At 39.8% G+C, this 22,853-nt stretch overlaps 1 protein-coding gene across 2 annotated transcripts; it reads left to right on the forward strand.

The window, feature by feature from the left end:
• The first annotated feature begins 2,527 nt into the window (after positions 1–2,527).
• Positions 2,528–21,449, forward strand: sgms2a (sphingomyelin synthase 2a). Of its 2 annotated transcripts, none has more exons than XM_072677090.1 (6): positions 2,528–2,552; positions 12,296–12,875; positions 15,137–15,254; positions 16,594–16,747; positions 17,695–17,861; positions 20,870–21,449. In XM_072677090.1, exons 2-6 carry the CDS (start codon positions 12,445–12,447, stop codon positions 21,053–21,055), a joined length of 1,056 nt encoding a protein of 351 aa, XP_072533191.1. In that variant the 5' UTR covers positions 2,528–2,552; positions 12,296–12,444; the 3' UTR covers positions 21,056–21,449. The 2 variants fall into 2 exon arrangements, with proteins under 2 accessions (XP_072533191.1, XP_072533192.1); XM_072677091.1 differs by lacking the exon at positions 2,528–2,552 and adding an exon at positions 6,011–6,084.
• Positions 21,450–22,853: the final 1,404 nt, after the last annotated feature.

Here is a 22,853-nt window from a genome sequence, read left to right on the forward strand (position 1 = left end):
ATTCGTCCGTCATGTTGTCAAATTGCAGTATAGACTTAAGGCGAAGCCAGACACACCCATTCTTTTGGTAGACCCACCCGTTCTCCCAGACCCAGCTTGTCTCAGACCGACTTCACTGAGCTTACAGCACAGAAGCAGAGCCGATTTCCCCCAGATTCTCAGTTTGTCTGGTAAGTGTGATGTTTCAACAGTAAAAGTGCAGCTCATTTCCACTATAATTCAGCTACTATGTAGTGAACAGAAAGGTCACAATGCAGGTCCTGGAGGTGACCAGTCTCTTTCAGCCAAGGCTTGTCAAGCACTTCATTCCTAAGCGTAACCCCGCCTTCTTCTCTTATTCCTGAGGGGCAATCAAAAATGGCAATGGATAAACTAACTGTTAACTTGAATTTGGAGACACTGCAGATGGAAAGACTGTTTAGAGGAGAACAATGAGATGGAAAATGGGCTGAAGTGCTAGACCTGTGGTTGCTTCACTTTTGAGAGATTATGTGCTGTCCATGTTTTCTACAGCCAGTGGTTTATACAATGTGAAGGACAGCAGCTGTGCAAATTATGTTTATACTAAATTAATATTTTTTTTATTATCAATGATGGCATATAATGTATATTTATTAAAAGAAAGAGATAAAAGGAATCATTCTAAATTTTCAATAAGAACAACTTAACCACTGTATCAGGTTTTTCTAGTCCATCAGAAACCAGCATACCTAGTCCATCTCTCTCCATTTAGGATTTTATTAGTTACATAAAGTTAACATTATGCACAAATCCTGTGCTGTAATCTACTGGGGAAACACTTCAATCAACCAGTCAGTCATATGTGTAATATCCCCAAGTGAAATGTGAAATGTGGTCTGCAGACAAAGCAAATGTGTTGAGCTTGGAATACAGTATAAAACACCTCACACTGTGATGTATAAGAGAAAAGCATAAGACAAAAGTACATTTACAGATCCTAGCCCACAGTGCACTTCTTTGAGTTCTTATTAAACTCTTCATTGTTTTGCAGTTTTAACACAAGAATTTCATTTTGATCGTTTTATGGTGGCAGTGCAGTGTCCGACAACTGGGACCAAGTGCAAGGTCCATAAATGATTTACGACAAGAACTCACTGAAGATCATTACTTGTCAGCCAGAGAAGCTTAAACACATAATTACATTATGTCTTTGTTACTTAAAAAATAATGATGTCTTGAGGGGGAAAAGTACTATGTCAGAAGAAGGAGGCCGGGAACTTTTTCTGCATCTATCAGCACATTGTAGTAGATGTAAAGTCAGGCCAACTTAAACTGATAAAGTAACTGAATACAGAGTGTTTTTAAGTTAACTCAACTTAGTTTAGTCAAACGTTTTCCTAACTCACATTCATTACTTCTACACCTCAGTTTGGTGCAGAAGTACATTTTAGGTTGAGCATCAAAAAATAGTTAAGATAAGAGTTAATTATTACATAGATGTTTAGTCTGTGTCCCTGCCTATGATTTTTTTACTGTCTGTTCCCTTCTGCAGATCAGAGCTCCCCTTAGCATCCCCAGACTGGAAGGCTTTTGATAGTGAAGTGCTGAACCTTTGCTGGGATTTAAACTTCTGATTTTCTCACACTTGATTAGCAGCAGTTAGACCGCAGGGCCACTCTAAAGCTGTGAAATTACACTACATAAAATCACAGTTTACCTTTCCATTCTTTCTTAGCTACAGATACGTACATGGCTTCACAACTCTAGGGTGGCCTAACTGTCTAACTGCATGCTTGTCAAGAGACAGAATGGGGGAGTCCTTACTGTGCAGATGGGAGTGAGGGGGAGGGACGCAGACTAAACATCTTACACAATATTGAAGCAGTTTCAGCTGCAGCTCATTTACTAATGTTTGGAGTGAACTGAAATTAAACTGCATTGTTGATCAAATTGAGATACAGGCTTAGAAATGTGAGTTAGGTTTAGAGTTTACTCACAAACACTGTGTAACCAGTTACTTTGTGCTTTATACTTTAAGGAGGCCTTTTTACCTTTTTTACAGTGTAGCCAACACCTGGGACTTGGGAAATACAAGGTCCACAAATTATTTACTACAAGAAATCCTGATGAAGTCCTTTGTTCCTTAAAAGAAATAGTGACTCAAAACGTAAATATATTATTTTTAATACCTAGGGGGGGTGGGAACTGCAGGGGAAGGCCTTGTACACCCCACATCTATTAGCATAAGAGTTAAGATACAGTGACATTAAATACAGAGAAAGTGAAAAGGAAGTGATTGACACGGGCTGAGGGAAAAGTGGAAATTTACACTTGATTAGACCTGGAAGGAGAGGTATTTTCATTTGAACAAAGTACTTATCCAGCAAATCTGCACTAATGGAACTGAATGAATGGAACAGCTCACTGCTGAATTGTTGAGTGCAGCAGCATTGTAATATGCTACTACAGTAGCACAGCATCAATATGTGTAGAGCATGTGCTGTAAGCTGGGAGGAGCATGAGCCAGAGCAGGCCAGCTCCATTTTCATCTGCGCAGAGGTTTGGACAGAGACTGGATGGTCAGCAAGAAGGTAAGGCTCTTGTTGCTGAGGGCAGTATCTGGGAGAGGGGAAAATAACACATAGACAAGCATGTTCTGCGGTTCTCTCTATGTGAAAGATGTGATACTATAGTACTTTCTATATGTCTGGCAACCAGTTACTGGCACATATTGATTGAAGCATTTCAGTATGACAGTGTTTGGGTCTGCGGAAAACACGCGCCTATTACCAGAACATGTTTAATAGGTTTTATTGTAGTTCTGAAAGGCCCATAATAACATAGGATGGTAATTTTGAGGTGATGAAGGTTCTGATGTTGGGGCACCTGATTCTGTATAGCCTTGTATATATATTCTTGTACAAGAGGGCCTTTATACTTTATACCTCTTTAGGAGCATTTCTAACAGTACTGTAACTCAAATAACCCTGCACGTAGGTAATAGAGCTCCATGTTTCCACAATATTAACATTTATTGCTTAATAAGTTAGCCTTAAAGTGATAGAGGTGTCTGAGTTTGGAGCACCTGTTGCTCTATGATGATGACCAGGTGTTAAATTGCTAAAAAAATAATAGAAAAAAATAATAAGAGAGACTGTGGATTGAACTGATTAGGGAGGAGGGACTATAAACTATAAACTGTAGCCTTAGTTTTTAGCCCTACAAAAAAAAACCCTTCCCCTAAATTTCTTGTCCAGTCTTCTCTTAATGTTAATTTCTTTAGAAACCACAAATAGGCTTTATATAAAAGCACCAATCAAACAATTTAAATACATTAATACATTTATTTTGCTACCAACCTACAAATGTAAACATCGACCCTCACAACATTACTCTTTTATCCGAATTAAATAATAATGCAGGCCATTTTTTCAAGGACGATGGTTGTAATCAACAAGATGTCTCTACAAGACGGCCTTAATCCTAACTTTACACACACTCAAACAACCATGTTCTAGTAAATCTGCAGCCTCCTGCTCCCTCCAGCAACCCCACAGCTAGCCTGTAATAGCTCTGCTGGAGTTATTCACAGAACTAGAAATTACAGCCACCACCCTCTTCCTAACCCTCAGCCAGCCAGCAGGGCGGTTCAAAGAGCTCTGCACAGGAGTTGGCCTTCAAAAGACAGTATCTAACAATCCTCAAATTATAATTAGTAGACTCAAACACGCACACTGATCCTGTGAATCCCCAAGCTTCTCACATTTTTGGGCTCACCTCCTTCAATACTTTTAGCTGAACTCATTGGGCAGTTATCATGGGCTCTTTATGGGCTTAGTCAGGTGTGTTAGAGCAGCTGGGAAGAGAAAAATGTGCAATCAATCCAGTCAACAGGCTACAGAGGAGGCTACAGGTTATGGCAGAGGTTTATTCATGGTTATTGATTAAGGCCTCGAGCGATAAAATCAGCAGAAAGTGAACGAATCCCCAGGATAAGAGCAAAAAAACTTTTTACTATGAAAATAACAGCTTATGTTTTATTCTGTTGCTGTGAATCCATTCCCCCGGATAGAGCCCTTGTGAACACCCTGGCTTGAGTGTTATGAATGTAGATATTCATATGGTATCTGCTGGAATCAGCTTTGCTAAAAGGCAGGCAGGGCAATTGCAGTGGGCCTGTAGTGCAATGGTCATGTGAACTGGGCACCCCAAACTAATTGATACTGGACCTTTTATAACACTACTTAATTATGTTGCTAGTCTGGCCAGTAAATCAATGTAAATACTAACATTTAGCATTGAATGTGAACTACCATCTACATTTGAATCAGCAGTCATTTCTACCTGCAAATCCAAGGATGTAGAGATATTTTTGAGTTATACTTAACTGGGTTTTTAGTTCCTAATAGTGGCTTATTGTTCACATATTGTTTTTATTCAATATTAAGGTTTATAATTCATGTCTTATTTATTAAGTAGATACCATAAATTACCTCTGAAAAGTAGTTATTTTGTAATTACCATGAATTATTCTCTGTCTGTGAAGAATTATTCAGTATCTGCATGAAACAAATAACAACCATGAATTATTCAGTACCTTCTACAAATTACTCAGAATCTACAATAAATGATTCTGTATCTACTATGAATTATTCAGTATCTTCTATAAAGTATTCAGTATCTACAATGATTTATTCAGTATCTTCTATAAAGTATTCAGTATCTATAATGATTTATTCAGTACCTTCTATAAAGTATTCAGTATCTATAATGATTTATTCAGTACCTTCTATAAAGTATTCAGTATCTACAATGATTTATTCAGTACCTTCTATAAAGTATTCAGTATCTACAATGATTTATTAAGTACCTTCTATGAACTATTCAGTATCTACAATACTTTATTCAGTACCTTCTATAAACTACTCAGTATCTACAATTAATTATTCAGTAGCTTCTATTAATTACTTTTTATCTACAATTACTTTTTCTGTAACTTCTAGAAATCTATGGGTACTATGATTTATTGAGTACCATTTATGAATCAATCTACAATGAGTTAATCAGTACCTTCTATGAATTATTCAATAACTTGGACTCATGATTACTATAAATGATTCCTTATATACAATGAATTATTTAGTACTTTCAAAATAAATGAATGATTCAGTACCTACTAGAAATCTCTAACTATTATGATTTATTTACTTTCAATTATTCAGCAGTGTCTATGAATTATTCTGTATCTACTATGAATTATTCTGTATCTTCTTGTAATCTGTGACTACTATGATTTATTTAGTTTCTTTTAGAAATTATCCAGTGCTGTCTAGGAATTATTCTGTGTCTACTATGAATTACTTTGTATCTACAATTAAGTATTCAGTACCTTCTAGAAATCTGTGACTATTATGAATGATTCACTACCATTTATTTAGTACTGTCTATGAATTATTCTTTATCTACTATGAATCTTGGATTATTCTGTAATTAGTTAAATGTATATGTATATACATTGTGCAGTGAGGGATTAAAATGTGAACTCTCTGGGTTTACAGATTAAACATGTCAACTGTATATCTAAACACTTCTCTCTGTTCCTTTAAGAACTATATTCGGTCTCCTTTGGTGTGGCTTGACCATTTTTTTATCCTCCCTTTTGATGTTGTATTTAAGGAGGGGGGAAAAATGGTCGTACACCCTGCAGTACCATGTCATTAGCAGCGTGTGTTAATATGTAGGTCCTCGGCCGCTCTCTGAGAGTAAAACACAGGCCTGTGCTGAAGGCAGTGGGGTGGCTGTGCTGGAAATAGCAGGCGGTGCAGGCAGGGCAGAGCAAGCGGAGCCAGCCAACCCATCCATTACTGTGTCTAGAGCATGTGGAAGACATTTTCCCCTGCCAGCTTTCCACCACACGCATCTCCATCACAGCAGAACAGAGAGTGGAGGCTGGGAAAGAGCGCTGCTCTGAGTTTAGTGGCTTGAAGACAGCGGCGTAACAGCCGGAGGAAGGGTAGAGTCACACAGGGACGTACACTGTGCTGCTGCTGTTTCTGCAAGAGCTGCTGGCTGACTACAGCCCGGACCAGTGGAGTTAGGCCTGAAGAGGCTGACATCTGAATGGTACCGTAATTTTGTTATTTCCAGTCATTTCCATTTTTTCCCCAGTGATTACCACTGTCTTGTTGGCAGAATGCTCTGTGGAGTGTAGGCAGGGCTGGATTTTGTTTCAGGGCTGCTTTCCTGAACATGGATTAGTCAGGCTGAATTGACCAGGACTAGATTACAGTGACAGTCACATTTATCACTGTAAATGTGCTTTAGTCTTGGTGTAAGCTTAATCTAGGTTATGCTACACAAAGAAGGCAACACAAGCATAGTCATTGTGCCATTATTTCAGCTGGAACTATGCACAGGCCTTCGTGTGCATTCATGCATACATTCAATGTGCGCTCATTTTACAGTCTAATTAAGGGCTACTGCAGTTATATGAGGCTGTTCATCTGCATTCAAGCTTTTAATGTTTTGTTTCTTTGAGTGATGCCACAGAAGAACCATTTATATAAGAACATTTAAATTGGTAAGGAAACGTACATTTGGCAAAGGTTGTTTAGATATTATAAAAGGTTCTTTAGTGCCCATCCCATCACTCTTCAGAACCATCTGAAGCACCTTTATTACTTTATGACTTTAACCCTGTCTTATTATGGCTTTATATAATACGTATATTATATACCATATAAGTATTATAGTTACCATATAATTGTATATATAATTAGATGTGTGTGTATGTGTGTGTGTCTAAATATATATATATATATATATATATATATATATATATACTATATATACTATATATATATATATACATATATACATATACATATATATACATATACATATATACATATATACATATACTCATAACATTTGCAACCTATTATTTTGTCTACTTTTATATGCAAAAAAATATATATATATGTATATATACGTTTTGCATATACAAGTAGACAAAATAATAGGTTGCAAATGTTATGAGTACTGTATCTGAAATAGGGCCCAACCCATATGAACACTTTTACAGAGGCAGGACTAAGCTTGTGTTACAGAATTAGCAAATACACCAAATGTGTCTCTAGAGTTCTTTGTGCTGAAGACATGAGATGTTTACAATGATGTTTAAGTTTAATTTGCACACATACACATCATGTTCAAATGTTTGTGGACACCCCTTCTAATGAATAGAATAATGGAGCTCCATCCAGATTTATTTGGGATGAGTTGGGGAGATGGGGATGAGGTAGGGTGGTGATCATCCAACATCCTGACCTTACAAACACTCTTGTCGCTACATGGAATCAAAAACTCATGGCAATGCTCCAAAATCTATATACAACTGCATATAAGATTAGAGTGTTTATATACAACTTTATTATCTTAAATACAGCCCAGTATCTGAACACTCCTGTAACCAGAGACTGGGTTGATTCAGTAGAAATCAGTACTTTCATGTGAAATGCTTAAAGAAACTCCACCACTCTCTCCTTGTAATTTCCCGGATAGTTCTGCTCGGCATATCATTGGTAGCTGAGATGCATTTTGTAGAGAGGGCACAGTGATAGTCTGTTAATGGGGCTTTTAAGCGTAGCTGAATGGAAAAAAAGCAGGTTCCTGATACACTCTCATGTTTGCAGCTGAGGAGAAGTCCCTGTAATTAGATCATGTGTGGAAATCTGAACAGAAAGGGGTTGCTGTGAGGGTTAGGGGCACCTGAGCCACTTTTGGGTTTCCACATGTACCATTGGTTTGAGCCATTCATGACATAACAGTGGAGCACAAGGTGCTTGCACCCCAGGTGAAGTTCATTGTTGTGCTAACTGAACACAAAGACAGTGATACTGACAGGTGGGCATTCACACACTACATGTCCAAATGTTTGTGGACAGACCTCCTAATGAATGCATTCAGCTACTTTAAGTTGCACTCATTGCTGACACATATCTGCACACACACAGCTTGTCTGATCCCTGTAGAGAAGGACTGCCAATAAAATAGGACTCTCTGGAGCAGATAAACATGAACCTATTGGCACCATGCCTAACAAGAGGGGTATGAAGCCCCCCAGCACTCGGCTGTGGAGCATTGGAACTGTGCTCTCTGGAATAATAGTGCCTTGATAGCCTTGATTTTGGAAGAAACAATAAATGAGCAGGTGTCCCAATACTTTCCCAATACTGGTCTATATAGTGTGTGTTTGTTTAGTATGCTACTCACAAGGCATCTCTATGCAATGTCTCTCAATGTGTTTGAGAGATACTTGACTCTGATGTGTACATCATTTCCACATACATTCAATCTACTACATCAACACAAGCACCTACTTCTGGACATACCTTTGTTGATGCAGTGCATGTCTTTATGTAGAAATGTCACATTTGAACCCAAGTACTTTCTCAGTGCTGTACTGACTGTGCGAGCCCCCATGCTGATAACGCTCAGATACACTTCCAAAGCCTGAAAGCCAACTTGGTGATAGGGTGAGTCAATTTGGTGTAAGGAGGTTAGACAGAAGAACTGTGTAACAGTAGTAGAGTGTTGTAACTGCCTTGGGTTAGTAAAGGTCATTGAGAGTGCAGCTGACCTGCCTTAAGGCTCCAAGCACTGATCCAGAATCAGTCCTCCTGTTCAGATCCTACATCAGAACATCTACTCTGAGATCTTTTGTAAATTATCAGTAGCTACTCCAGAGTGATAAGGCACACCATGTGGACTTCAGGTTATCTCCAGTCTCTGCTGTCTGAGGGGATTTGTCCTATTAAGCCTGTTTCACCTGTAGAGAAGTTCAAAGAAGTTACAAGTGCATTGATCTACCTCAGCTCTGCTCACCAATGTGTTCTTTGTTTCCAGAGTGTTTTTAAGGTCTTGTACGTGTTGTGTCTGAAATACACTGTTAAAAGTAAAAGATCCTTGAGGAACATTTGGAGATTTGAAACAGTGGAGGAACTTCGTAAGATGCTTTGGGGAACCTTCAAGAAACCTTTATCTTCTAAAAACCTTTTCTTGAAGATTCCTCAAAGCACCTTAAGAGGTTCCTCCACAGTTTCAAATGAAGGGACTTCCAAAAGTTCCTCAAGGATTGTTTACTTTTAACAGTATACGCTCGTTTCACACCGGCACTTTTTTGTCTAGTTAAATCGGAAACTTGAGTAGGAGTGGTCTCTGTCCGATCCCAAACAAACTTTGGGAGAACAAGATCTGACCTCCATCTGACCCCCCATTTTGCTCCATGTTAAACTGCACAGAAATTATTTACTTTCTTGCTCTTGCCCCAGACAAGTCTGACTAATAATCAGAGAGAACGTTCTTGTTGTGACGCTTGAATTTTTCAAACCAAGGGGTATCGCTCCAAGTTTACACATATGGGGACATTACATTTCTGCTTCTCTGCACCATGATATTTCATTTTTTAAACTTTGACCCTTTGGTCTCAAATGAGGACATTGTTTTTTGCAAAAACAACTTCCTGTACAAAGACTGAGACGTTTTATACTTGTTAGGTCCTACTAATCCCAAATAGGAGACATTAAAAATGCACACCAAGCAAAAGTCTGGGTCTCAGGAGGTTAAGAAAATATATTTGTTCTGCTTATATGTTTTACATCCTATACAAAATCTCTCATGTGTTCATATACAGATCTATCATTGGGCCTAGTTGATTCGTTTGTTTAAACTATTGAAAAACCTGGAAATTCTTTGAACTGTCGTGTCATTGTTGCAGAGGAAAACATGAGAGCAGACAGGGGAAAGGCTCAGAACGTCGCCCGAGGCACGAAGCGCTTGATATGAGAGCCAGATTCCCAACAGGCCAAAGCTAGCATGCTGTTCAAATAAAAGAGTGCAGTGCACATCTGGCAAGCCCCCAGAAAAATGGCAGAATGAACTTTCAAGCCACAGAAACTTCAAGTTATTCAGGGAAGCAGCCGACGAAAGTTCACAAAAACAACTTTCACTTTTTTATCAAAGCCTCAGAAGTCACTCAAAGCTGTAAACACAGTGAACGGCCTTGACTGATGGAGAGCCCGAGTTCTGAATGCAGATTCACTCTGGGAATAAAACAAAAAGTTAAAGTTAAGTTTTTCTCCTAGTGTAAATGTCACCAATCAGCTATGACACACTTGCTTATTTAAGTGTGCACTGCAGCTTTGAGGCTAATGTAGCTAACCAGTAATATCAGCTCCATCAATGGGCCTGATTTGGGCACTAACATGCTTTTTGGTAATCGGATCACAATCAGATTTCACTTTTCCGCATGAAAAGCCAAGTGTGAACGCCCCCAAGACGTACTGTGATCGGATTACGATCAGATCACTCTAACCAAATTCTCTCTGAGGTGGTCAGAGACAGATCTCGTCCACATTTACTACAAGTGTAAACAGAATGTGTTTCCTGTGATTGGATTCCGTCAGGCAAGTGGAAATACGTCTGCTGAAAAAACATTAATACGAAAAATAATTACTGTGGATCTTGCCTTGGCTCTCCCTCCCTTCTGTATGTATGTGTATGTACCAAAGTAGATCCAGATACTATCCGAATTAAAAATGCATATTAACGCCAGGTGTAAACAGGCCCAATTAGCATTGTGCACATTGCATGTCTAAACCATCACAAACCCCCCTTAAACCAGGTCTAATTAATTATTAATCTCTAAAATGTAAATGTAGAACACAGTTCTCTATAACAAATGTACACAGTTTAAGACAGTTTGTAAGGGTTAAGGTATGCAGTTTGCACAATGCTAACTGATGTCTTTAAGCTTATATTACTTGTTAGTTACATTAACATTAGCCTTTTATCTCCCATGCAGTAAGCTTCAGACACTATACACATCTTGGCAAACAGCACAACATGAACAGCGCAACGTCTCTCAAAAAGGAAGCAAACCCCAGGTCTAGTGCTTCTGCTGGCTGGTTGTAGTATGATGTGTAGCTCCATCCATCCATCCCCATATGTTACAATGACAAAACAGATCTCCTTTTCCTCCTTTGAACTGTCTTTGCATCTCCAAACTCCAGCATTTAGTTTTCCATGTGCCAATATTGAGCCATTTGTTATTTTTATGACCCTTATTCTGCTCTATCTTAAGAAGGCGAGTTTACCACTTAGGAATGAAGTGATCATCAAGTGATGAAGTGACATCCTTGTCTAGAAGAGGCCGGTCGTCTGCAGGACCTACATCACGCTCTCTTTGTTCATTACCATAGCTGGATTGTAGTGAACTTACATGAGCTGCACATTTACTGTTGAACCATTCCACTTACTGGAGAAACTGGGTATCCAGGGGAAAATCTGCTCTGCTTCTGTGATGTAAGCTCAGTGAAGGTGGTCTGAGACACACTGGGTCTGGGAGAAGGGGGTGGGTCTACCAAATGAGTAGAAAAGTCTAGCCCCGCTTCTGGTCCCTACTGCTAAGACTCTGGTTGCAACTTTGACATGGCGGACAGCTTTGGCTTCATGTTTGTGGAATGGAATGGAATGGAACCACGGCGACCATATTAGTCACAGTCATTGGTTTGGTCAAATGCAAAATGCTTCCAGAAACAGCATCTACTTTCTCTGCTTATTGAAGACACTCATGCTAGATTCAGTTGATCAACCAAGACATGTTGGACAAACCCTGGACATAAAAACGCCTCTCAAACAACCTCAAATGCGTCCAGACGTTCAAACATTTGTTTCATGCAGACAAAAAGATTCAAATCATTGTATGATTGTTGATTGATTTTTTAGCATATACGGGAATATTTTGGCATGAATTTACAGAGATGAGATTGGTGACAGTTCAAGTCCAGTGTTTGCTAGCAGCGTGAGCCTAGCATGAGATCGTGAACTAAAAAAGTGCAGATTTCAAACATGATTGATTGATCAGCTGATCGACTCCTTCTGGGGTAATTAATTGGAATTTGACTTTTAGCTGAACTATTTCTTTAGGTAATTTATACTTATGAATGTACATTTATTACATATATTAAATAGATTAGGGAGAGCCACAGTAATAACTCTAGATGTCTAAGGGTTAAACAAATTAAAGTGCGAGCCTAATGTAAGAACATTAGGGTTGGATTACTGCAGTCTAAAGATCCACTGCTGTTTGCGTCCACTGAAGACAAGCATTTCAAATAACTGTCAGGCACTGTAATACATTTTCCATTCAATATGAGCACATTGTTTATTTGAGGTTATAAAGAGCCTGTATTGATTAATAATACATCCTGAAAATGATTGACCTCTTTTAATGGGGCGGGATATCTGATTTTCCTCTCGTTTGTCTCCTTAGAGACTGCAGCTAGAGCATCACACCTGAGACCCAGAGGGCCAAAGCCATTTATTTCCAGCAGTGACGTAGACCTAAAACACACAGATCGAAGTGTGTGTTTATGTGTGTGTGCAGCGCTGTACTGATTAGTGGGTAACCTGAGGGCACTCATGGCATCCATAGATCACCAGTGCGAGCGGCACCCCACAGATGCCCACGCACACAAAGGCGCCCACCCTGGGGGTCCGGTATGTCCCGTCCACAGTCCTGCGGCAGAGGAGTCCAAGAGGGGTCGCAAGAGCCTCGGCCGTCACAGAGACTACATCAAGATCTCTGTGCCTGAGGGAAAGGCCATTCGACTCCCCATGGAGTGGTGGAAGACGATCCTCACCTTTGTGTACGCTGCTTTCAACCTGGTGCTGACCACAGTGATGATCACAGTGGTGCACGAGCGGGTCCCGGCCAAAGAGAACAGCCCACCGCTGCCCGACAAGTTCTTCGACTACATTGACCGTGTGAAGTGGGCATTCACTGTGACCGAAGTCAATGGCATGGTGCTGGTGGGGATCTGGTCCACACAGTGGCTCTTCCACAGATACCGGTAAGCAGGACCAGCCATAAGTGTTTGTCTGACCTCAAATTTAGTCTTCAGCCATCTGACAAAATTATTTGTACAGCTATTTAATATATATGTATATCAGCCATAACATTAGTACCTGAACTGAATGGAAAACACTGATTATCTTCATCTTCAGTGGCGTCTGTCAAGGGGCGGATATATTAGGCAGCAAGTGAACAGCCAGTTCTTAAAGGTGAAGTTGACAGGGTCATGGGCCTCCAAGGCGGCTCATTAATGCTCATGGAGGGCCTACCTCACAACTTATAGCACTTGCTGCTAATGTCTTAGTGCCAGATACCACAGCATCTTCAGAGATCTTGTGGAGTCCATGCCTCAAATCGTGAGATCTATTGTAGCAGCACAAGTGGGACCTACACATTATTAGGCAGATGGTATTAATGTTATGGTTGATTGGTGTATAATACCCAAAACACCATAATTGACATGGTGTGATAGTGGGAATCCTAGCTAGTGGGTGGATATTAGCAACGACTAATTGCTGTGACAACTGGGAACCTTCACAAGTAGAATAAATAAAAAATAAATAAATAAATAAACAGCGTATCGTGATGTGGTGTGAATATGTTAGCCTTAATATTCCCAAGGCTCTTCTTGTTGAAGGCCAGTATTTACAAATCTCATTGAATATCTAGTGTATCTAATCAGTCCTTCATTAAAGTAAACCAGGTGAGCTGCTGGAGGAACTGAACACGTCCATACAGTGTCTGGAGTTCATGGTGATGATCAGCACTCAAAACTTTACTGGCCTAAGTTTAAATAGCTTTAAACTATTGTTCATGATGTTTATGCCTCTCCTGTAAATGTACAATGCCCTCAGAGCCAATGTGGCATCACACACCCCGACCACATATGGCAGAGCACAAGCTTCTTAGCGTGCCCACAAACAGGTACCTTATTTCAGCTCAGTGTTTTGTGTGGTCAGACAGACAGCGCCATGTCATGTACAGAAAAGGAGGATAACTCAATATGTCAATTCAGTATATGATTTATCTTCATAACTAGAAGCTAAGATCATGAAGAACAAGTAGGTACCTTGGCGAGTAACTCTGTTATCCTGGCCCCACAGTTCCCTAATGACATTTCAGTGTCTATTCAGGTTATATTGGCAAGACCGTTCAGGAAGAAAACACAAAGGCACTAATCTCTCAGTATTGTGAGATTCAGTTTTAATAATCTCAGTGTGACATATATTAACACAGCAGATCTCTGTGCACTGAGTGTAGGTGATGTTGCATTTTCAGTTAACCAATACCGTTGGAAGACTTGCCAGAGTGGATATGTGCCAGAAGCTGCAGCCTCATTTGTGTTGTGTCAGAGGTCATATTAAATTGCCATGTGACAATCACTTACAGTCATAATAGACTGGATTAATCTCCCAGTCACTTATTTGACACCCAAGCAACTTAAGCCCTACACTGACCCATGTATGCTTCACTCACACATGTGTACTTTCATAACAGCTGGTGTCAGGTTGGTTTTATGGAATATTGGTTTTATGGAATACTGCCAATGCTACAGTAATGGACAGGTATGAGCACAGGTAGATCCTAAGGACACCCCTTTGACATTAGACTGTAAAACTTCCCCCTAGCTTTCACCTCAATCAACTTCAGGAGTGTAGCTGTGGTCTGATGAGTTGGGGGGGGTAATGTCACTTTATTAAAGCATCACTTTCTATATTGTGACTATTTTGAACAACATACAAACATGAAATCAGCAGTAAAGGGTACTGAAGGGGCCCCATGTTTTTTAGACTAATATTTCCAGCAGTAGGATAGTGTAGTGGTGAACACTTTATCCCTAAATGCTGCAAATGGGGTTCAATTCAGTCCCCTGCATTGACAAAAATCCGGAGTGCTCATAATATATATATATATATATATATATATATATATATATATATATATATATATATATATATATATATATATATAATGACTTTTTTCTCAGGAGCTGAATTTCAGGAACAGGAGAAAACTGTTGAATTCTCACATCAATTTCAAACAGGACTCACATCTCAGAGACCTACATAAAACTAAGAGGAAATGATTGTGCTTGTATCTGGAGCTGGACTAAAATAGCCAAAATAAATGATAACTTTTAGCTTGATTACATGACAAAAAAATGACACAGAGTTTGTGGCAGGTTTGTGGGCTTAGCTTCTTGTGAGCTTAAAAAGGTGAGTTGTTTGTTGGGTCTGATCTCCTGTGCTGCATTTCTAGGTCGATTGTGGGCAGGAGGTTCCTCTTCCTCATGGGCACGCTCTACATGTATCGTTGCGTCACCATGTACATCACCACTCTGCCTGTGCCTGGCATGCACATGACCTGCGCCCCGAAGGTGAATACTGACCATTACAGCAGTTTCCTCCATACTTTGAGCCTACCTCACATCCAGCCTCCCTCAGGGCCCAGTGCTTGATGGAGCCAACAGACTGTAATATCCTTTCTGACTGTGGACAAACAGTGTGGCTAAAGCTAGACATTGGGGTTCTCACAATTGCTCTTGATTGCATTTGAGAAATTATCATTCTAATTGGTAATGGTATTGGTAAAGGGGATGTCAGATGTGCATGATTTGTACAAATCCACCCACAAACTGTCAATCATTAGTTCAATGATTAGTTAAATATAAAAAGTGGAATAAATAAGTAATCCCACAATGTGTCACATGCTACATATTGTGTTCCTAGTTGTTCATTATTTTATTAATTTAGCTGATCCAGGGTTTATACGGGTCATGGAAAATAAACATGCTAAAATCCAGTACTGAGTAGTCCTTGAAAAATAACAAAATTGAAAAAAGTACTTAAAAGTCATGGAAAATATTGTAATGAGCTCCTGTTGTCATTTTTATAATAATATAAAAATGAAACACAAGCTAGCCTGGACAGTCTTTCAGCTACTAGTGTGGACTAAACATTCCTGAATACAAATTATAGGAACATTTGTAGTCCTGAAATTTATTTTTTTGGTACTTAAAAAGTCTTTGAAAGACCTTGAATTTGAAATTGGTTAAAGTGTATGAACCTGTGATCTGCATGGTTTGTTAGTATTCAGCTGCCAAGTGTACTGGGTAAAATTACTCATGTAGTTCCTGAAATTATTACTTAATTACATTGTAGATTTCTAACTCAATTCAGCTCTATTCAGTTGAACTTTACTGGCCTTATACTAATACAGGCTTGTACAGTTCAACCAATCACTGTTAGTCTCCGTTGCAGAATAGGTAGGACATAGACCGTCTATAGACAAAACACACGACAGGTTGCATAGACAACAAGTACAAAGACAATAAATACAATAAATACATTAAATACAAAAATTACAACAATGTGCATATGCATGTGCAAATGTGTACATAAGGCTGGGAGATTAGTGTCCCAACTAAGTTACTATACTAATAGTGAAATGTGTAATAAATATGTAGAGCAGTGATGGATGTGCTGTGTGTGTAAATGAAGAGTAAAACAGGGAGTTCAGGAGTGTATGCTGAGGTAGACCGCTCTGTTGTTGTTGTAGTGGTAGTGAAAACCCCACTGAGACGCTTCTTGCTTTGGAGATCAGATGATCTTATAGCACGTAACGAGAAGCTTTTATGTCATAAAATGCAAAAACCAAAGCATTGCCCCTCTTGACTTCACCTGAATTCCTCTTTTCCCTCCTTGGTTCTCTCTCAGCTTTACGGCGACTCTCAGGCTAAGTTACAGCGTGTGCTGCAGCTGATCTCTGGGGCTGGACTGTCCATCACTGGCTCGCATATCATGTGTGGGGATTTCCTGTACAGCGGTCATACAGTCATGCTGACACTCACATATCTCTTCATCAAGGAGTGTAAGTCTTGTTGTCTTGTTACTTTACTGATCTAATTTTTTAAATACTTTTGGTTTGTGGAGAAACTGCATCATGGGAATGTAGAACATAATAACCAACAGAAAAGACAGCAGGAATGCTAGAATATGTTTTGCTAGTTTGCACCATCCCTTTAGCTTATGATGATTTGGAAGAAGACTGTAAGAGAAGGAAGGTGAACACAGAGGACTTTGGGCTGGGCCTCTGCTTTGTGGTAGGAATCCAGTCCTCCCTCTAATAAGTGGAGTCAGGAATGATAGATGACAGGGTTAAAGGGAGGAGACAGGGTGGTGGAGGGTTGTGAAGAACTGTTGTAGACATGTGAACAGGGCAGAGTTGGAATTTATAGGACATTCAATTAGGCTGGAGGGGCTTCAGGCATGTTCCTCCTCCCAAAATGTAGTTATTACTACTGCTTGGGATCAATGGGCCTTGCTCTTCTACCATTCCTAAAACACACCTACATAGTTCTCACAAAGATTCTAACATTCACCAATATTTTCTTATTTGGGATTTGAAATGAAGAGGATCCATTATTACAAGATGATTCCTAGGAAGATATTAATGAATGAGGTCTATTCTCCTGCTGAAAGGTGAAGTTTCTCCCAACCTTTAGCCTTAGCAGACTAAGGCAGGTGGTCCTGTAGTATCTTCTCATTCTTATTTTGACCTTCCATATGTCCTTCCATTTTAACAACACGCCCAGTCACCACTGAGGAAAAGCACCTCCACAACAAGATGCTGCTTCTTTAAGGAGTTGGTTGCTTTCAGCCCCAGTCTGGTGTGGCTGACCTTAAGCTCATGTGCGGCTAAATTGAATTTTTTATGGGATGCTTGGTGGTCCTCTTCCTCTTCCAGCCTCTAAGCTTGGTTCCAGCAATGTGACTTGGTGCTGTAGTTCTTAGATCCACTGCTTGCTCTTCTTGCAGACTCTCCACGCTCCTTCTGGTGGTACCACCTGCTCTGCTGGCTCCTGGCTGCAGTCGGCGTGGTGTGTATCCTGGTAGCTCATGAGCACTACAGCGTGGACGTGGTGGTGGCCTACTTCATCACCTCGCGCCTCTTCTACTGGTATCACACCATGGCCAATGTGCAGGTATGTTGACCATGACCTCCCGAACATCTTAGCTTAATACGAGATAGTATCAGAATCATGGGGCCATATCATATAATACAGTTTGGTCAAATGCACCATACCCAGAGACCGAGCAGTGCATAGTCTTGCAATGTGGAAGCTAAGCTAGGCCATGTCACAAAACCAAGCATTTACAAATATCAACCTTTCCATTTTTTGCCTGCAGTAGTTTTAGCTTCGCCCATTTGATTCTTGAAGTTACGAGGATTGTTTGAGCCCGGACATTTTAATTAAAACGCAGTGCAGCCAATCAGATGAGGCATGTTTAACATACACTGTAAGTCGAAATGTTTGCGGACATTGAGCAACTTGTAAATTGCAACTATTGCTGACACAGATGTGTGTGTCAAAACCCTGTAGGGAAGTATTGCCAATAGAATAGGACTCTATGAACCTATCGGCACCATGCCTAATGCCAGACGTGGGCTAGAGGGATTTAAAGCCCCTCAGCATTGAGCTGTAGAGCAGTGATACTGTGTTCTCTGAAATGATGACCTAACACTGGTGTTGCTGAATGCAAATTCAAATTCTCAAAGCAATACTTCAAATCTACTGGAAATCCTTCTTCCTCGGACAGTAGAGGCAATTACTCCAACTTTAATACCTCTGAATGAGCAGATGTCCCAATACTTTTGTCTATATGGCCTGTTGAATTCTAGCCGATAAATTTTATTCTTGTAAAACTGAATAATATTTTTGGTACATCCACACAAAAGCCATAAACCGAGCTCAGGGGAAAAGATTAATGCTCGATAAATCTTCGCTGTATTGTTGCCTGAAGACATATGCTTCTTATGCAGTGGCTCCTTATATAAATATATGCTCCTCACAGTCAGAATCCTCTGAGCACTCTGACTACAAATATTTGTGGCTAATTGTCCATATCTGTTCTGTTGTAAAAATGCTCTAAAGCAGCTGAGAGGATAAAGGCCTCAGGCTCTTTCCCCCAGGCTCTAAGTGGAAACACACATACACACACCTATAGTCTAGGCTCGCCCTGTGTGGTTTAGCGAGAGTGATGAAACACAGAGCATTATAAATGGCACCAAGCCTCATACTGAAAGTGTTTACATGGCACAGAGTAGAATCTCATCCATTAGTGAGGGCATATGAGATACGACTCCCTGATGGCCTCAAAGTGCGCCCTTAGTGCTGTACGCCAATACACATCATTTAGAGAGAGGGGCGAAACACAACCTAAGATGAAAACAGACTGTAACTGTGAGGAAGGAAGGAAGGAAAAGCTATATGGTTGAGTTTGGTCTTTAGATCAAGGACTTTACGCCCTCTGGTGGTCACAAGCAATTTCTGGTGGTTGTTTTATCATAGAATGCATAGAGTGAGTTCTGCCTTTACTCCTTTAGTCCTAACCCAAACTAGATCTCACACGGCACGTCTAAAAACAGCCCACACCCAAACCAGTTATTAAAAATTAAATTAATTCAATATTACAATGAAAGATTGACCAATAATTAACACACTGTTGCTGTATCCTCAACATTTAATAAAACATAGTGAGATTAAAAGTATCTGCCATATCTACCTTACAACTAAACATATCTTACTGCCTCTCACATGTTTCCTACCTGCTGAATTTAATGTCAAGTAAAGTAGTTTGTCACCAGTCTGGTGCTGCATTAAACTGATTCGCCCAGTTAAACATTGACTGTCCAATTGTGTGGGGTTGCCAGGTTCACGGTTTTCCAGCCAAATTGTGAAAGTAGGTTGTGCCACAGCTGACTGCAGAAAGTAAAACATGAGAATGAACCATCTTATGAACGCATACTGATTCTGGTGTTAAATACCTGGTAACCCAGAGACAGAAATGCAGTCATATACAAGATTTTGGAGCATTACTGTGAGGATTTGATTGTATTCAGCGACGAGAGCAGTAGTGAGGTCAGGATGTTGGATGAGCATCACCCCATCTCATCCCCAACTCCCCAACTCATCTCAAAAGAATTGGATGGAGCACCAACCATCATTCCAGTGAGCACAGTTCCACTGCTCCAAAGCTCAATGCTGGGGGGCTTTATGCCTCTCTAGCCAACACCTGGCATTAGGCATGGTGCTAATAGCTTTATTGTTCATCTGCTTCAAGGAGTCCTATTCTATTGGCATTATTTTTCTACAGGGACTAGACAACCACTAATGCACTAATGCATAAGGGCTGGTCATGAACATTACATGCATACAATACAGTATATACATACAATATATACACCATATACAATATCAGTCATATGTATAGTGCATTAAATGGACAAAAGTATTGGGACGCCTACACATTGCATCTACAGGAGCTTTTATGGCATCCCGTTCTAAAATCATGGGCATGCCAATAGGTTTATGGCTCGTCTACTTTAGGGAGTCCTATTCTATTGGCAATACTTGTCTACACGGACTAGCCAAGCTAGTGTGTGTGTGTGTGTGTATGTGCATTTTTACATATGTGTCAGCAATGGGTGCAACTTAAAGTAGCCGAATGCATTCATTAGAAGGGGTGTCCACAATTATTTGGACATATAGTGTAAGTGCACTGAATTTTACTGGCCATTGAAAAATCCATGGATAAAGCTTAAAGGCTAACAACAGTAGCCAGGTGCACAGTAGCCATCTGTGATACTGGATTACTTTTCAACATATTTTGAGGCATTGATCACACAGTGAACATCGGTTAGACACTACATTTAGTATGACAGGGATTGTCCTGAAGCATCGCTTTAATGCATTATTGATGTGTGATTGCAGCATCTTCTTCTGCATGAAAGTGCCGTGTTGTCTCTGTTTTGTCTCAGACTGTTTTGGGTCAGTGACGGTCAGCACCTCTTTAAAATAAAAAACACAAGTATACAGAGTTTGTTTTGGCATCAGCCGCGTCCCCCTCAGCCATGGCTGTAAAAGGTCAAAGCCGTCTCTTGGAACCAGCGACAGGTCAGTGGCCTAAATTCCCTGCTCTGCTCTTACAGGCTGTGAAGTGCTCGCCCTGCAGTTACCTCACCCACACCTGGTGGAACCCCATCTTTAACTTCCTCGAGCGCAACGTCCAGACCCAAGTGCCTTGCTCCTTCTGCTGGCCTGTCACGTGGCCCCCGACCTGCTTGAAGAACCCCTGCAAGAACTACTCCATGGTGCAGAGCGTTCGGGAGGAGTGACGGCATCGCTGAATCTCACGCTGCTGGTTTTCTGCCATCATACTGTATTTATGGCTGCCTAGAACGTTGTGCATAAATTATACCAAAGACTATTGAAGAGGTTGCGAGACAATCACAGGCTCAGGTTTAAGCAGAATTAAAGATACTTTGATAGAAGTTGACCGGTTACTGTTTAAATTTCATTTTTATAAATGAACATCCAAGAAATAATATTCTGAACTATGTAAGGTTCCTCTGAATAAACAGTATTCATGTTTTGCCATCTTATTTTTTTTTTTCTTTTAATGTTATCTTTTTATTTTTGCTCTCACAAGAAGCAAATCATGTTTTTCACTGTCCCAACTGTGCCTTTCTCATGCATGCATTTCTTCTTGATTTAATTACTTGTTATCAATTTCTGTTCTTTGTTTGTTTGTTTTTTTTACATACAAGTGTAAAATAAAACACTTGACAAACATTTCTACACAATTTGGCGATTTTGTCATTTCATACAGCCCAAGCAATGAAAGTAAAATCTTAAATCTGTCATAATTATCCCTTCTTTGTAATATATATATATATATATATATATATATATATATATATATATCTTCACTGTCCAATGAAATCTCTAAAATGGTGAATTTACAGGAGAAGGAAAACCTGTTCCAAACCTTGAATGGAAGTTGGATGTTCATTGGACAGCAGCGATGTATAGCCACAATTATAAAATAATATTAGGACTAGTTAATAATAAATAATATAAGACATTCTATACCAAGTTATAAAATGATATGCACTGACAACCACATTCACTGTTAGACACTGATGGAATTTGGCCTCCACCTTTAACCCATCCATGCAGTGAACACACACACACCAGTGAAACACACACAGTGACAGTGAGCATACGCACCCAGAGCGGTGGGCAACCATTGCTGCAGCGTCCGCGGAGCGGAGAGGGTGAAGGGCCTTGCTCACTCAGGGTATCAAACCCACAACCCTGTCATCAATAGCCCAGAGCTCTGACCGCTGAGCCACCACTGCCCAATCAAAGTTGTTGTCAAGCCAGTCTGAAACCAGTGTGCCTCCACTGGTGTTTATTTTTGTTTTTCATTATTAAAATGCTGAGTGTGTTACTAGCTGAGCTGTGGTCTTTTAAGCAAACCAGCAACATGTTTGTACTTATGCTAGATTACCGACCTAATAGTCTGTTGGCTTCCCGTCTGCAACAGTTTTTGAGATGTAAACAAAGTCATTCAGCCTGGACTGATGTGAAATGTGCTGTTCTACATATTGTCTGGGATTTGTTCACAGCGATGGTTAGCAACTAGGGGGGGAATTCACAAAGCTGTATTTCTCAGTTTAGCCAGAGGGCAAAGTGGAAACCACCAGAGAATCTACACAGTTATTCTGATGTTTTATAAGTAATGGTAAACATAGTGAAATAGTGATAAATATAAAAAGTAAGGTTTCTGTGGGGACTGTTTTTCATTTCAATGGCCAAAATACAGTTCCCATTCTGCATTTAGTTAAAATAAATATTTTAGGCCTCAAATGTTTTAGATATCTCAAAACTATTGTCAAACAGTATATTTATATTTACGGGGGGTATGTATCAGGTATATCTAAACTATGTGGTGCTATAAGGCTATGCAATAACTTTATGTGTATTTTTAAAGACATTAAACTCTTTAGATGCCTGGCTCCTATTAAAAAGATAAAAAAAGGTAAAGGTGCACGTATTTGTCACTAACACGTCTGTGAGCACTTTTGTTTATAGATATTTCAGATATTTTTTAAGTCTAATTGTAAATAT

Source organism: Salminus brasiliensis, chromosome 4, assembly GCF_030463535.1.
Source record: "Salminus brasiliensis chromosome 4, fSalBra1.hap2, whole genome shotgun sequence".
In the NCBI taxonomy this organism is placed as follows: Eukaryota; Metazoa; Chordata; class Actinopteri; order Characiformes; family Bryconidae; genus Salminus; species Salminus brasiliensis.

What these genes read in the sequence shown, in the direction of transcription:
- sgms2a (XM_072677090.1), top strand. Translation starts at nt 12,445, where the DNA reads ATGGCATCCATAGATCACCAGTGCGAGCGGCACCCCACAGATGCCCAC. An exon ending in TGGCTCTTCCACAGATACCG is followed by an intron (nt 12,876 to 15,136) that starts GTAAGCAGGACC and finishes CTGCATTTCTAG; the next exon opens with GTCGATTGTGGGCAGGAGGT. An exon ending in ACACCATGGCCAATGTGCAG is followed by an intron (nt 17,862 to 20,869) that starts GTATGTTGACCA and finishes CTGCTCTTACAG; the next exon opens with GCTGTGAAGTGCTCGCCCTG.